The 15,770-nt window shown below is 41.1% G+C and overlaps 1 protein-coding gene across 5 annotated transcripts in view; it reads left to right on the forward strand.

Annotated features, from left to right (window-relative positions):
* B3GLCT (beta 3-glucosyltransferase) overlaps positions 1-15,770 on the forward strand; it is an 84,626-nt gene that overhangs the window by 25,868 nt on the left and 42,988 nt on the right. For all 5 annotated transcript variants that reach the window (XR_012511641.1, XM_074378012.1, XM_074378011.1 and 2 more), the window contains exons 5-6: positions 11,671-11,747; positions 12,235-12,346. Coding sequence is in view for 4 of the 5 variants with exons in the window: in XM_074378012.1 (XP_074234113.1) it covers positions 11,671-11,747; positions 12,235-12,346 (189 nt within the window). In the remaining variant the exon portion in view is untranslated. The remainder of the gene's footprint in view (positions 1-11,670; positions 11,748-12,234; positions 12,347-15,770) is intronic.

Raw genomic sequence — 15,770 nt, forward strand, 5'->3', positions numbered from 1 at the left:
GTGGGGAAGAGGTGTGTGGGCACCGCTTGGTGGGAAGCAATGTAGATTATAAAACATTCCTCCTCCTTTTCCGCCCCACAGGCAGAGGTACGCCTGGGGGCTGGGAATACCTGCTCCTTCGGGAGGCCTGGGGGCTCTGTAGGGGTCAGGCCCAGGAATGCTGGTGCTTAAAACTGACTGGAGGTTCTGGGGAAGATGGTGACAGGTTCCCATCTCAGCCAAGCTTGGCACGTTTAGGAATGGAGAATGGGCATGGCTCTCGGGCGTGTCTCTTGGGAATTGAGGCAGGACAGCAGTCCAATAAGGTGTGGATCCAGCAGACCCCTGGGAACCTCCCATGCTCATTACCTTTTACCAAGACAGCCTCCCAGAGCTTGTTAACCAAAGTCCCCGTCCCTGATCCCATCTTCATTCCCTGCCACTCGTCCCTTTGCATTTTGTTTGCCAGTGATTTCGAACTCTTCATGGTCCCTGGGGTCACCTGGTTATGTCATACTGCTGTGGCCCTGCATGTGATGACCTTCGTCTTGACAAGCTCCCGTATCCGGTGAAGCCTTTCTGTGCACTGGCTTGATCTACGGGGACAGATCACTTCCTCTTTGCTTCCACTTTTAGCGTATACTTTACACTTTGGACTATTTTTATTTGTTACATCTCTGTCTCTTTTATGAATTTTGAGAGCAGAGAATGTGTCTGATTGGTTTCTGATTCTTCAGAACCAAGCACAGAGCTTTCCATGCACTGAACCTGAGTCCTCAGTGAATGTTAATTAAACTGGATCTCTGAAATTCATGGTTTCATTTTTCCTTACTCTCTTTTCTTTTTGATTTCTTTTTTTTTTACTTTTTAAAATTGAAGTATAATCAATTACAATGTGTCAATTTCTAGTGTACAACATAATGTCCCAGTCATGATATATATATATACATATATTCATTTTCACACTCTTTTTCATTAAAGGTTATTACATGATATTGAATATAGTTCCCTGTGCTATACAGAGAAATTTGTTTTTTAAATCTATATTTATATATAGTGGCTAACATTTGCAAATCTCAAACTCCCAAATTTATCCCTTCCCACCCCCTTTTCCCCTGGTAACCATAAGATTGTTTGCTGTGTCTGTGAGTCTCTTTCTGTTTTTCAGATGAATTCATTAGTGTCTTCTTTTTTTTCCTTTTATTTCTCTTACAGTATGGTCACCTTTGACCACACACACGCCCTCACATCCACACACACACTTGTCTTAAGTTACAGGTTCTTTGAGGCAGGTTCTTTGGCTTGCTCTGCTTTTGATTCCTCCACGGCACCTTAAATGTAGTGTGTATTCAACATACGGCAGTTGAACTGAATCCAGAAGAAACTGAACAAATGAAAACTAAATATTACTTTGAGTAGATTATTTTTTCTATTAAAATTTTGGGGAGTAGTTCTTAAATTGATAGTGGCCAGCCCCTCTCGTATTAAATATAATGTCTGTTTTACTTTTCCCTGTGAAATCAGAGTTTAGGGGGAAGAGCAGAATAAAACATTGAGCACGAGTTGGTGCTCTGAGAGTCTGATTTCATGATTAAGTGAATCTTTGAGAGGCAGTATGGAAAAGCACCAGAAAATTCACTGACTGCTTTCACGCAGACTGCATAACAATGACTAAGGAAGGTGGAGCCTTACTCCCCCCAACACAGTCCATTTGAGGGGCAGGGGCGGGCAGCTCTGGTCCGGTTTCTTCCGTCTTGTGACTTTGCCATAGGCTCAGGTGTCTGGTCCTCATCTGTGTGATTGGAGCTGGCTTACCGCCCTTACATCTGCATTCTGATATGTGGAGGACAAGGATCCTTTCAAGGATGTGACCTTGAAGTTGTATGCTCAACATTAGAAACTGTATTTTCATGGATGCGCGAGTCTCAGCTTTTAAAACTCAGAAAACCGTTCCATTTCTCGAAAGTATTGAACATTTTTAGCACTTTATTCTGTGCTTCTATTTAGTTTCAGGGTGCTTATACTTAAATTTTTGTTGTCCTTTACGTTTATAACTTGCAGTTTAGACCACCTATTTAGCCAGTGACTTAAATTGCCACTAGGTGGCAGTATTGGTTTTGCATTTAAAGACACCTAATTAAGCAATCTCATCAAGCAAACGCCTCTCCCAGCACCTACTTTCTGTGATAATAAATGGAGCCTAGACTAAACCACAGGAAACCTCCCTCTAATTATCAGATAGCCTGTTTTTCTTATTCCAAAATTCTTTCCCTGATGGACGCCAGCTCTGAGTACTGAAGTAGTTATGAAGGGACTTTATTCTAGCACTTGGGTTTAAACTGCTCACGAGATCCAGGGTGCTCTGTTATGACTCAGGTAATTCCACATTTGGGTTAACAAGTCTTTCGGTAGTTGAGCTGGCCAGGAGACTTCAGAGTGTGCAGCCGTGTGTGATACTAGTTCATTTTTTCCTCTTTATAGTGTTCTTTATGTTACATATGTAATTGAAAGTTGAATTTATTCCATGCATAGCGTTTTGGAGAGCCACAGGTTGTTGACAGCTCACAGTGGGTCTGCGGACAATTCACATTGGGTCTGCAGACAGTTCTTGGAGCAGTGCTGAGCTACCTGGACCTAGAACTGCACACAGACAAAGAAGATTAACTGCAGAGAATTAAATGCTGAGATGCACAAAACATAGGGCATCAAAGTCGCTTTAAGAGGCAGGTAATGGCTCCCTAGTTACAACTTAACTGGAATTTGTGTTTTTAAGAAACTGACATATTCTTGAGAAAGAATTGATAGCTTAGTTGTCAGCCATGGAAGCGGAGGATGGTTGAGTTCAAGTCAGAGCTGTCGGGGCACCCCAGCCCTGTGGTGGGGAGCGGGCGGCTCCCCCTCTGAGGGGTCAGTCCCGTGGTTTGCCAGGTGTGTGCTGTGCCTCTGATGGAGTGGGAAGTCCCCTGGGCCCTGAACCCTGAAGTCTTTAGGTTACAGTTTTGCTTTTCTCCATAGATTTGCCCACCATGAGCTTTCACAAAAGCTGCTTATGGGGGAGGAATCAGCGGTAGGTTTTATCATCTGAATATTTATCTGATAGCCCAAAATATCTGTTCCTCCCACACTGCCAGATGTCTAGAACTGCTGTTTATTTATTCATTACTCCTATCGAGTTGCACTCCACTATGAAATCTGCCAAAAATTAAGGTGCAGAAAAGTAACAGTTTCTGGGGTTACGCACCTGCTTCTAACTGTTCTCTTCTGCTCTAGCAAGTCAGTGTGCTCTTATTAAAAACACAAACACTTTTCATGCTTCTCATGTGAATAGAAAAAAAAAAAGAACTTTCTGTCTGAAACTTAATACTGTGCTTGGGGTTGTTACCGGAGTGGTGACACTGTTTCCCTTGTTTTCTGAAATAATCTGGGTCATTGTGAGTTGTCACTCCCATCTCCAGTTTTGAAGATTTTAACGCAGTCTGTAATGGTTTTGAAGCTTATAATGGGTTATTTCTTCTAATCAGGAAGCCAGCAGACTTTACCAAGTGCTTTCTGTGTTCAGAGAACCATTCTACATTGCTGTGGAGCCAAGAGTTAGGAATTAGAAAAGATACTGTGGTTCCTTGAATCACTCATAAGGTAGATGGTAACAGCCTCATAATAGAAGTGACTCTATCATTAAGTAGAAATTAGAAGTCCAAAATAAATGCATTAAAATGTTTATTCAACAAACATTAATTGGCCATCTGTAGCTGTAGGAGGTACTTGTGAATATAAAAGGACATCTCTCCATAGGACCTGGGCCCTTGAGAAAGTGATGCTCACGGAGCTGTTTAGGAAGAAGAGTGATGTATAAAAACATGAGTAAGTCTAGTGCTGACTGTGCCTGTGAAGCCTGGGAGGATAAAGAAGGAAGACTTTTGTCAGATCAGGGAGGAGAGACAGGAAGTTAGCTGGAGGGATGTCAGCTGAGAACAGGGATCGGATCCGGAAGACAAAGACGCTGACTGTCAGGACGGTCTGCTGCTGGGATGCCCGGGGGACCTGGAGTCTGTGGCAGGCGGCACAGTCTGGGGGATGAGTAGCGCATGTATTAACAGGAGGAGTGAGCTTTTTAGATTGAAATAGGTGGAAAGTAAGGCTGGGGAGGCGGGGGATGTGGCTGACCAATACGGGTTCCTAAATGCACATCTGTAGTTATAAGAATACAGATGTGGAAAAAGTGCTCCTTTTTTCCCCTGAGTTTTCTCCCTGCATTACAGATGGAAGGGGAATGCGAAGTTATAAAGATTGACTGTTTAAAGAGGTGCGTGAACAAAAGCCAGGTGGAGGTGAGGCCACAGAAACCCGGAAGGAGAGTTTGTGTGACAGTCTCCGAGTTAATCAGGCTCTTCATTGGATTTCATTTTAAGCACCTATTATGTGCATAGCATCTGTGCACCAATTATGATTTGACTTTTATTTTTTTTGAACTTGAAAAAATTCCTTCTTGAGTGGATGTTTGTGTGGAAATTCCTTTTTTTTTTTTTTAACCGAAAAGGGGCACAGACAGCTCAGTCCCTGGTGAAGACTCTATTGGAGAACCCTGTTTATGTTGTGTTGGAGAGGCTGTCATCTGAGAGTCTTTTTTCTTCCCCTATGGGACCTGGGACCCAGTGACCAAGGCTGATCCTAGATTGAGATAATTTTTTTTTTGTTTTCATTTTAATTTATTCTCTGCAGTTTAAAGTGAAAACTAGAACATGATACAGCCCTACCACAGAAGCTTTAGATACAGTGTTGATCAGTTTTGAAGCAGTGACAATGAGTAATCATTGCACACACTCCTCATCTCTAACTTTACATCTAGATTGAGATGATTTTTACTGTAGCTTTAGAAATGTATTGACACTTGCTTAAAATGATGAAACTATTACTGCTCTCCAAAGCAATTTCAAAGTAAGATTAAACTGGAAACAATAAAGGAGAGAGGATAAAGTATCACTGTGTGTGTGTGTGTGTGTGTGTGTGTGTGTGTGTTTTTAAAGTAGGTTCTAGTAAAATAAGGATTCATATACTATTTTGAAAACTCTAAAGTGTGACCTTTAATCTTAGTGCCAGGCACGGGTCATGCTTGGCTGGGGAGTCACTTTGAATGAGGAACGGGGAATGAGTCCCTGCGGGAGTGATGCTGGCAGAGAGGGAAGGGCAGGGTTCAGAGTGAAGGAAGGACCTGAGATGGGGCAGAACCACCAATGAAGGCATCCCACAAACGCAGAAAAGAAAATTCAGAAGCGAGTTATGCTTATAAGGCGGTTTTTGGGGGGGGGAGGTGGGGGGTGTATGGTGCAGCTGTAAATTTCATTTTATGGCAGATGTTGGATTACATTTCCCCTTTGAGGCCAAAAGGAGCCAGACTATTCAGAAACCTCCCCCACTCTTCTGGCCTTCGGCTGAATAGCTTTTAAAGAGAACAGACACTTTTAATTCTGTTGCCGACTTTCGTGGTATGAACTTCATTTAAAACCTGGCAGAATTGCAGCCTTGCAGATAAATGATTCTTTTTGCTTGTCCACAGAGAGTTTGGAAAATCACTATTTTCTTGAGAAGAGTTAGTCAGGCCTTGGCTCATTAGTTTAAAAAAAAACTCATTTCCATGAGATAAGCCAGGAAAGCGGGGAGCAAAGCCTTTTACAGGTTGGTGCAAAGAAGCTGGAGAAAATGGCCTTGCACTGTCTATTTTTAGACTTTCTGTATTGGCCAGGAGACTGTGAGTGCTTCATTAAAATGTTAGCTTGGAGAGTCAAGCTGCTCTTCCACTAAACTTCCCTTTTTAGATGAGAGCAATTGGATGCTGAATTACTTAGTAAAATTTCATTTTTTGTAGTAATCCATAGGCATTAAGTAATCACATTAAATTGTTTGTTAAATTGGAGTTTTTAATTACATTGCTGTTGGATAAGAATTTATGCATCTAATGATATCTTTATGGAATATTTACTCACACACGGCCCAGGTGAGGTGCCCCAGGAGAAAACAGAACAGTGAGACCGAGTTCCCTTCCTCAGGGGGTTGCTCAGCGCCAGTGAGTTCTTCACACCCCGTCTTGGATGTCGACTGCCCAGTGGTTGGACCCCCTCCCTCCCCGGAGAACTGGGACCCTGTGTGAGTCTGGTGGGAGGTGGGCTTGGCCCACGAAGAACCTCAGAGGCCAGGCGCTGGGTCCTCCCAGCTCAGAGATGGTGGACAGTTGGATGTGGCCATGCAGGATTCTGAGTCTGCAGCCAGGGACCCAGAGAAGTGGTCACTTTAGATCTCACTCCCCTGGTGGTGACATCAGTGCCCAGTGTCTGGTGGTGACAGTGGGGACCAAGCGAGGAGGCAGCACACGTGTGTGGAGGAGGCTAGTGCTGGGGTGTGGATGAGGGTGACATCCTGTGGGGCGACTGGGCGATCCTTCCAGTGAGTCACTGTGGACGGGCCCCACCTCTGCCGGCCTCCAGGAGGCTCATGTTGGGGGAGACCCTCATGTCACGGTCTGCAGCCACATCAGCCACGAGAACCCAGGCTGGGCAGCAGCCAGCCCTGCCGGAAGGCTCTGTCCTGACGTTTGACCTGAGCTTGAAGGAACAGTAAGAGTTTGTGAGACTCCCGCCTGGGAGGACTGCGAGGACCCTCAGTGATGGAGACGGTGCATCTCAGTCTCCCAGGACAGGAGCCAAGGGGTCAGCTACTCCGTGAGCTCACGCGGCGAGTTAGTCTGGGAAGGCGGGGCTGCAGGGACCAGGGAGAGCCCTGAAATGTGGGGCTGGGTCTGCGGCAGGGACGGGTCGGAGCTGCAGCGCGATCACGGCCGACTCCCGTGAGCGCCGGTCGCGGGCGTTGCCTCACTTGGCGCTCCTGCCAGGACGCTGTGCCGCTGTCGGGCATCACTCGCTTAAGACTGTGAAGCGGTTTCTGTGATTCTCCCCGTCTGCAGAGAGGAAACTCAGGCTTAGAGGGGTGGAGCGACTTGCCCCTGCTAGAGTCACTAGTAAGTGGTGCGGCCAGGCCGGCATCTCGGTTCCCACCTGCTCCCCGACACACAGACGGGGCCTCAGTCGCAGGCCGGGCGGCAGGTTGCGCGGCTGGTGTGTGCATATTATTCCACGCTGGTTAGTAAACAGTGGCCTGTGCTGTCTCTCGCTTTAGCTGGCTTTATTTTTTTTTTTAATACCATTTATCCTTGACGTTATATTCTAGATTTCTTTGCTTATTATTTGTCTCCTTCGTTAGAACTTGAGATCCGAGAGGGCAGGGATTTGGCCCTGTCTGTTCATAGCTGTTTGCTGTGATCCTTGAACAGCGCCTGGCACGTAGTAGTTGCTCAACAAATATTGTAAAATCAATAATACTATTAATAACCATCACGTTCAAGCTTGTGCCAGGTACTTGGCATGTTTTAAGTCCCTTGATCCCAGGAGAATTGTTTTCCCTGTGTTAGGGGTGAGAGGACAGAACCACAGGCAGGTCTGGGAACCTGCTCAGGATTGTGTGGCTCCGAAGAGCTGGAGCGAAGATTCTGATGCAAGTACTTTGGCTCCAGAAATCGGGTTCCTAAATGCTAAGCTTTATCGCCTTTCATGAATGGGTGAATGATTGGTTAAAACAGATTTATATGAGCTATAAAAATGTACTTAGTAACGCATTTCAAAGTAAATAGTTAATAAAAGTAAATTATATAAATAATGAGGTAATATTTTTCTCTTGTTAGGAAATGATGGTTAATGATTAAGACAGGTTTCTGGAAAAAAATGTGTTTTAATATAGGCTCAGATTCCTGGAAGGTTTGTTGTTATGGTATCACATATAATCTACTGGTCCATAAATGAATACTGTTTTTTTTAAAGGCTAGTAAATCTGTCTGATATATGTTCCTAACTGCATATTATACATCTTGGTTATTATCCTCATAAGATAGACCTACATCTTATGGAAGAAATTATAACAATAAACAGATGTTAATTTTCATCATAATTTATTTGTTGGTCTAAAAGCTCAGTTCAGTGCCTAAGAACTATATAATGATTGGGATTTAGAAATACAGTTGAACTGGAATCAGTCTTAAAACAAGATTTAGTCCTTCAGAACCTTTGCCTAACACTGAACAAATGTCTTGGCTTTTGGTTTCTAATTTAGTACTTGCTCTGAGTAATGGGATTGAATTAGACCATAAACTCCTATACTGCCAGGCTTATATTTTAAATTAAGGTATGGACAGGTTACAAATAGTGGGAAATAGTCTGTGGACAAGGGAAAAGGCCAACATCATGGAGTTACATTAGCTGAATCTTTTCCAGACAGAGGCAGAAAGACAAAAGTGGTTCACAACCAAATTTGCCTAGTAATTTAAGTTATTTATGGTATTTAAAATATTAATCTGTTTTGATCCATGTTCAAATGTTGGCTTTTTCATTCATACTATTAATATTTCTAGATATAAATTTTTAATGATCTCTCCCTCCATATTCAAGAATAACGGGCTTTCTCCATGCTGAAAGCATTTTTAGAGTGCTTAGCTGTGGAATCAAACCCCTTTCCCAAATGAAGGTGATAAGTATGAATAAGAACCAGGTAATGAATTAGAGTGTTGATTTTGAATTTGTTGGTTCTCAATAATTATTATTTAAATACGACTATGCCTTAATAAAACATGTTCAGAGGAAGTACTGCCTGAAGGTCCAGTGGGCTTTCTGACTTCAAAGGGTTTATTAGCAGACCATGGTCAATGCTGATGATGGAAAATAAAGGGAGACTTTGGATCAGTGAGACAAATAGCATTAATATAAGATGTTTAAATTACTGTAATCAACTTTTTCACTTTTTTCCTTGCCTGTCATTTTCCCATATTAGATTATTTGTATTTTTAGCCCCTTTATGCTTGCCTCTGTTAGGGCATTATCTAATTTTTGGTAGAATTTTCCCTGCCTTTTAGGTTTGAAGTAGTAGCATGGTTTGGCGAATAGGCGTCATTTCGGTTGACGGCAGGTGGCACTGCACGCATGGGTGTCTTTACTGTAGCTTTTACTCCAGAGGACTCTGTTGATAGAACATTTTCTTACTTTTTCTTTGATTTTTCATCTGAAAACTTTCTTATTCATCCATCCAATTATATATTAAAAGAACTCTCTTTGTATCTTAAAGTGCTGTAAGGTGGTGATGCGGCACCCTGAAGGAGGTCTAAGTCTTGTGGCGGTGTAAATAGAACAGAACATAAATTGTCACAACCACAAGTGGTAAAACTGAGATAAGATCGTTTGATCATTTGATGGGAAATTTGATTGTGACCTTTTAAATTATTTTATCTTAGAAGTGCTAATACACACGAGTATGTGTGTATCTAAGTCTGGGTCTGTGTGTGTTCATACACAGAATACACACACATATATATACACATATACACACATATATATAAGACAAGAATAAAAGCTCTTGGTCCCTTTTGAGGATTAGTAGGTGAAAGTTTATAAGTGAAATGACTTTGGCTTAATCAAGAGCAGGTTTCTGAGCATCAAGGTAGGACCTATTTTATATTTTTGAGATAAAGGTATTGGCACATATCTGGAGATAATTATGCACAAAGCACACTGGTTTGTGAAATGTTTCTACTTGGAGACAGAGAGGTACAGAAAACTTGATTGCCATTTTTGTGTTCACCAACTGAAGCAAATATGAAAGCCAGGCATATGATTTAGAAAACAAGAAGTAATTGAGATGGGAAAGATTGTAATCCACTAGCAATCCACAGAGTTTATTTTAGTCTAGAATTTAACTCTTTCTTTGTACTGACTAAACCTTAGCCTACAGCACTTTTACTGTCATGACAGGAGGTTTTCACACGTCTGTCTTTGCATCTCTGCCAGGAAAGGGCCCTCACGGCCTTTCTGCTGAGGTCACCGTCTGCGTATAACACCTGCTGACATCACTTGGATAGTTCCTATAACTCGGAAAGGTAGTTCTTGTTTGGAAGCCAAATTTTTGTATTTATTTCTGCCCAAAATAATTTTTTACTTAAAATACATTTTAACTTTATTTTTCTCACTCCTTTCCAGTCTCTGTTCATGTGTGAATGTGTCTTACACAGTTGGAATCATGTCTGTTTTTTCACTTAACATAAAGAAGTTCCCATGGTTATAATGTGTTCATTATTATAATTTCAGTTGCTACAGAATTGCTCATTTGCTACTTACTTTCTTATAAACCTTTTTTTAGTATTTGCTGTTTCTTTTCTAGCTAGTTCATATTGGCACACACCCATAATAATTTGAAGGTTTTATGCAAATGTTAATATTACTAGTTTTCTTCACATATGATTTTTGTTCTTACATAATCCCTCATGAGTATATATATGGCATTTATATGCATAAAGCATATAGCTATATATGTATATATGACATGTGTATAGCATATAGCTATTGTTTGTGTGTGTGTGTGTGTATGTGTGTGTGTGTGTATATATATATATATATATATATAAATACACATAGCAATTTTTGAAAAGACATTGAAAATTACTGCAAGATTCAGAATCAACAGTAGGAAAGCCCAGAATTATATTGGGTAGCTGTTAATTCATCCTTTAGGGTTTGCTTTTTCTAACGTGCCACACTGTGTGATTGGACCTTTGACTACTGTTTTTACATTTCATATTTGTACATGGAAGCTAAAAATACTATATAAAGAAATAAGGCTTATTTGAGATTCCAAAGATTTAAATTAAAAACCATTCTTTTCTTCCTAAATAATAAACTTATATGAACTTCAGGACTCGTATGGAATCTTCATTACTGTGGTAATGTTTCAGATGGTTAATCATTTCTTCTTAAAGTCTTTTGTCTGTAACAGTTACCAGGATGTAGGTAGTATAAAACACAGAACATACTAAAGTTTGTTGGGGGGGGTGTTCAGGCGTATTAGATTTCTGACTTTTGGCTTGTCACAACCTGAAATTCATTGAATAGTGCTTAACTTCAAAGCTAACATTTATAGTTTAACAATTAGTCTCTTTCTTGTATGTATGTATGTGTCTCCATGCATATTCAACCATAGTTGTATCTTATTTCTGGATCTTAGTTCCTCCAAAGTTTATAAATTCTGAACTTCCATCATTATGCTATTACTGTTTTTGCCTTATGAATCCTTAGGGACTCTGTTTCTAGTATACAGATCCAAAGCTCTTCACTATGGCGGTGTTTCAGTGTTTTTAGGGCACTCTGAAAGTTGTTTTCTTCACGGGAGGTAAATGGGGCATTATACGCTCTTGTTTAGCCGAGGTGTTTTATTTTCCGTGTACTACCGCTGTCGTGTGTACAATAAAAACTGTCCTTACGCCGCTGAGTTTCCCTGACTTCCCCGGGCTCTGCAAGTTTCAGGTCAGCTCTGGTCTCACTGAGGACCCTTCTTGGAGGTCGTGGGCCCTGTTTGGAGCCTGGCTGGTGGGGAAGTTGTGTGGATTCAGCTAAAATCCTTTGTTTCTAGTAGCTCCTGAAGAGAAGAAAAGAGAGAGTGGTGTAAAGAATAAAACATCAGATCTTTTAAAATTAAAAAAAAAAAATATATATATATATATATTTTTTTTTTTTAAATACCTGGTCTTAAATCTGAATCTTTTAAAAAAAAATTGTGGTCCTATTGTCTGTTCTATTTATTTCTCTGCTTTGATGGTTGTTTCCTCAGGAAGGCCCCCGAGTGCTCCTCCTTCACCAGCTTGCCCAGCAGGAAGGCGCGTGGACCATACTTCCACTATTACCGCAGTACGTTCACTGGGCTGTGTGCGTGACCGGCGTCTCTGCCCGACCCTCGGGGGCTCCCTGGGTTTCTTACTAAGGGGTGTTTTTCCTCAGAGTTAGGAAAGTAAAGGAAATTTGGACTCTGTTTTTCCTTCTCACTACTCCCTTAATCAGATTTCATGATGATTGATTCTTAATCATGAATAGCTTTTATTTTTAAATATGTTTCTCTCGTAAAAGATATGATGTCAATATATTTGATATTTTACTTGAAAAGTATCTCTCTTCTGAATTGCTGTTTGTCATGGAAAGAATTAACCTTAAGAACTCTAGCTGTTTCATAAACCAGTAGAATCCGGCTTTCCTATAAGCTGAAACTATACATGGAAGAAAAATATAGGGGAAAAAAAATCCAGGTTCCTTGCCATTTTATGTTTTTCATCCATGTCCCGCTTATGAGTTTTAAACCTTATTATAGAAGTGATTACTATAACCTATTTCTTTCTGTCAGCTTTTCTGTAACATATAGCAGAAATTCATCTTGGATTTTCTTCTGTGAAGAAGAGACAAGAATACAAATTCCAGAACTCTTAGAAACACTCAGAAGATACGACCCATCAAAGGTGAATACAGTCTCCACACGGGTACTTATCTTTTGGGGAAAATGCTTAAAAGAAGTTTAACTTTGATTAAGAGCCTTTTCAGTCTAATAAAAACACTTAATTTAAAATTTAAAAAAGTGAAATAATAGTTGGCTATCTGGAAGCAATGTTAAATAATTCTCTTTGTGGTTTGGAGCTTTCAGAGGATGGAACTTATAATGAGCCAATTTCAAATGAAAAAAATATCTATATGTGTTAGCAGTTTTAAAAAGTTAAAAACTACACCCTAGAGTTAAAAAGTAAGTTTAAGTTGGTTATTTCTCTTCGTCAACAATGACCACACATTATTTTAGATATTAAATATTTTTTGAGGACCAACTGTGTATCAAGGAGTGATCGTAGGGGTGAGGACAGACAAGGCTCCTGATCACCTGCATGGTACAGAGTCGCAGGGGGAGGACGGACTATGAAAGGAGCAATTACAGTTAACAGTGAGACACCTTACGAAGGGAAACACTGGGCTCTATTAGAAGCACAGAGCAGGGCCTCAGACCTGACCTGGGAAGGTCATGACAGGGAGTGACATTTAATCCAAGCCCTGTGGGATGAGTAGAGGTTAAGAAGAGGAAGCGTTTTAAGCAGGGGAACAATATTTGAGAAGGTCTGGAAATGAGACAGAATGCATCTTATGTGAGAAGGTCATCACTGCATTCATATTTCTAAATTTTACCTTGTGCAGATATGATGTCACAATTGGATCTTGTTTGGATCTTGTTTACATCCCAATTCCTAGCACTGAGGGGTGTTCAACACTTAGTAGGTGGTCAGGAAATATCTGTGAAGGACTGAATGACCCTATAAAGACAGCAGGACAGCTGGGCTGTGTTCAGTGTCTCTGGAGGTGTAGAGGCTACCCTGGAAATGTGTCCAAAGTAAATCAGGCTGTTCAGTTCTCTTGGAGAAGGCCAGGTCACACCCTGGTCACTTAATGGAATTCTTTACACGTGGAATAAGCAGAATTGGGCCCCTTCTGGTACCACTGGACACTCAGCTCAGCCCTGTTCTGATGCCCACTGCAGGCGGGAGTCGGGTTTAACTGGCACGTGGATGAGGAACGGTGGGTTGGTTCCGGGACCCTGCTTGGTTTGTTGATGTAGACACACAAAGTTGGGTAGCCATCACCATTAGATTAATTCTCAAAGGCTGGAAAGTTTGTTACTATAATAAAACCACTGGTTTTCATGCCTTTTAAATGCTGGAAGGACCCATTATGATTTCTCTTTATGCTTTTGAGTTCTGGGAACGTACAGATAAAATTGAATGAGAAGGTTGTTAGGTTAAAAAAAAAATTCCTTCAAAGGAGAGAAGAATTATGAACGTGTCTCATGCAGGCTTCTGAGATCATGCTAAGCACCATCTGTGTACTTTGTGCTGTGTTTTATGTCAGACGTTAGTTAGGCTTTTATGTTTTCCTTTGACTTGAGGAAAACTCCCAAACCTTTTTTCGGATGTAGGAGTTTTAGTCTCCTGCTAGTGTCCATTTCGCCTGGAGGTTATTTTCACATTCGCCATAGCTCTAATTCTGTACAGAAGATGGTGACTAACTGTACTTTAGAATGAAAATTAGAATGATAAATCTAAAAGTTCAAAGCAAGTTCATGAAAAGCAAGTACAGAACAGAGGTAAAAATGAGATATTTTCTTCTTTTTCGAGCTCTACCATGTGGAAAAAAACAATCTAGATGCTTTATTTCTTTTGAAACTAACATGAGGAAGTAAGAATTACATAATGTTGAAGTTAGCCAAACCAGTGTGGGTTTGTCCTTCTACTGCATAAAATTTTAGGAGAAAAGCATGAAACAAACCTGGCTTGATGTTGCTACATATGAACTACATTAAAATAATAATTATACAATGCATTAGGGTTATCTGCTATTTTGTCTGATTCTGACTTTTTCCCTTCAGTATATTTTCTGTCATTCTTATTAAATGCAAATTTATGCTTTTATACACTATTTTAAATGAAAACCTTTAATCTTTACTAAAGTGATTAATCTTTGTTAAGTCGCCTTTCTAGGTGATTTCTATACATGTCTGTATCTTATTGAAGTCTTTCTGTTTTTCCTCACAATGCGCTTTTAATATGTGTGCATTGGTGAAGCGTCTTGAATCTTTTTATTTTTAACAGAGGTGAGACATGAGTGCTGGCAAAGAGTAACTCTGAGATACTAAAAAGGACATTGTCTGACCTACTCTTTTGCAGTTTGTCTTGATTATAATTGTCTTTATTAAGAAGCCATTAAGAAAATCACTAGGAAGGATGGGGAGGTGTCTCTTCACTCAGTCTGTATTAACTTCTCCCTTAGAGCAGTTTACAGTATAACCCCTCCACAAAAATAATGAAAAACAACCTTATATACTAGGTAATAGCTGAATACCACTATTAGTTGTTAAAACATAAAAGTGTGTCCCGTGTAAATACATGTTTGGAACGGGAGATTATGATAGTGAAAGATCAGTGAGAAAATGCTTAACTATACTGGTGTTTATGTTCTTTAATTTTAAGTAAGCTATATTTGCATAGTATGTTAAATCTGATGATTTCCACATTGGTTAATGTTTAGTAGTTTGAGTTTTTCAAAAAGATGCTGAATTTCCTTCTCAGGCCATGGCTGCTGGCCTTGTAATTACTTCTCTTGCCCAGGGGTGACTTAATATATCCATGGAGTGTCGAGAGGAAATCCTCAGGTGGGGCTGTGGGCCCGGACACAGCTGTGTTACCGGCTTTCACATATGTTCATGACTTGTTGATGAAATGACCCAAATGTGAGACTCTGGGAGGCGCCCGGAACTCAACCGTAGGCAGAAGGCTCTTAGGAGACAGTCTGCATCCCTCCTGCAGCTTTATTTTTTGATAAGAAGTGGGGAGCAAGGTGGTGGTGGTTGGATAAGAGTGAAGATATACAAGACTTTGTCTTCAGGGTAGCTGATATAAGTGGCATGCTGACGTTTCCTTACCAGCTGCGTCTGAAAGCTCTCCCAGGCTTGCTGTGTTCATTGAACACAGCCCTCGGGAACATCTGTGACGTGGTAGGTACCCTGGGGATACAGTGGGGAGCGAGATGGACAGCATCCCTGGTCACCAGGAGGGGATGTTCTCGTGGCGGGGGGACAGGCAGTAGACAAACGTAAAATAATGTGTCAGACGGCAATAAGCGTCTGGAGAAAAAGAAAGCAAGGTAAGAGGGATAAAGGATAGACTGAGGGCGGGCTTGCTTTCCTGTATAGGGTGTTCAGGAAATACCGCACAGGTCAGGTCACATTTAGCCAAGTGTGAAGGGACCGAGGGAGTGTGCCGTGGGCGCCCTACTCTGATGTCAGGCGCCTACCTACCTGTCTCACAGGAACCCCCAGCTCAGCGTGTTCAAGACCGAACTCCTCACCCC

The sequence above is a fragment of the Camelus bactrianus genome, chromosome 14 (assembly GCF_048773025.1).
Source record: "Camelus bactrianus isolate YW-2024 breed Bactrian camel chromosome 14, ASM4877302v1, whole genome shotgun sequence".
NCBI classification, from domain to species: Eukaryota; Metazoa; Chordata; class Mammalia; order Artiodactyla; family Camelidae; genus Camelus; species Camelus bactrianus.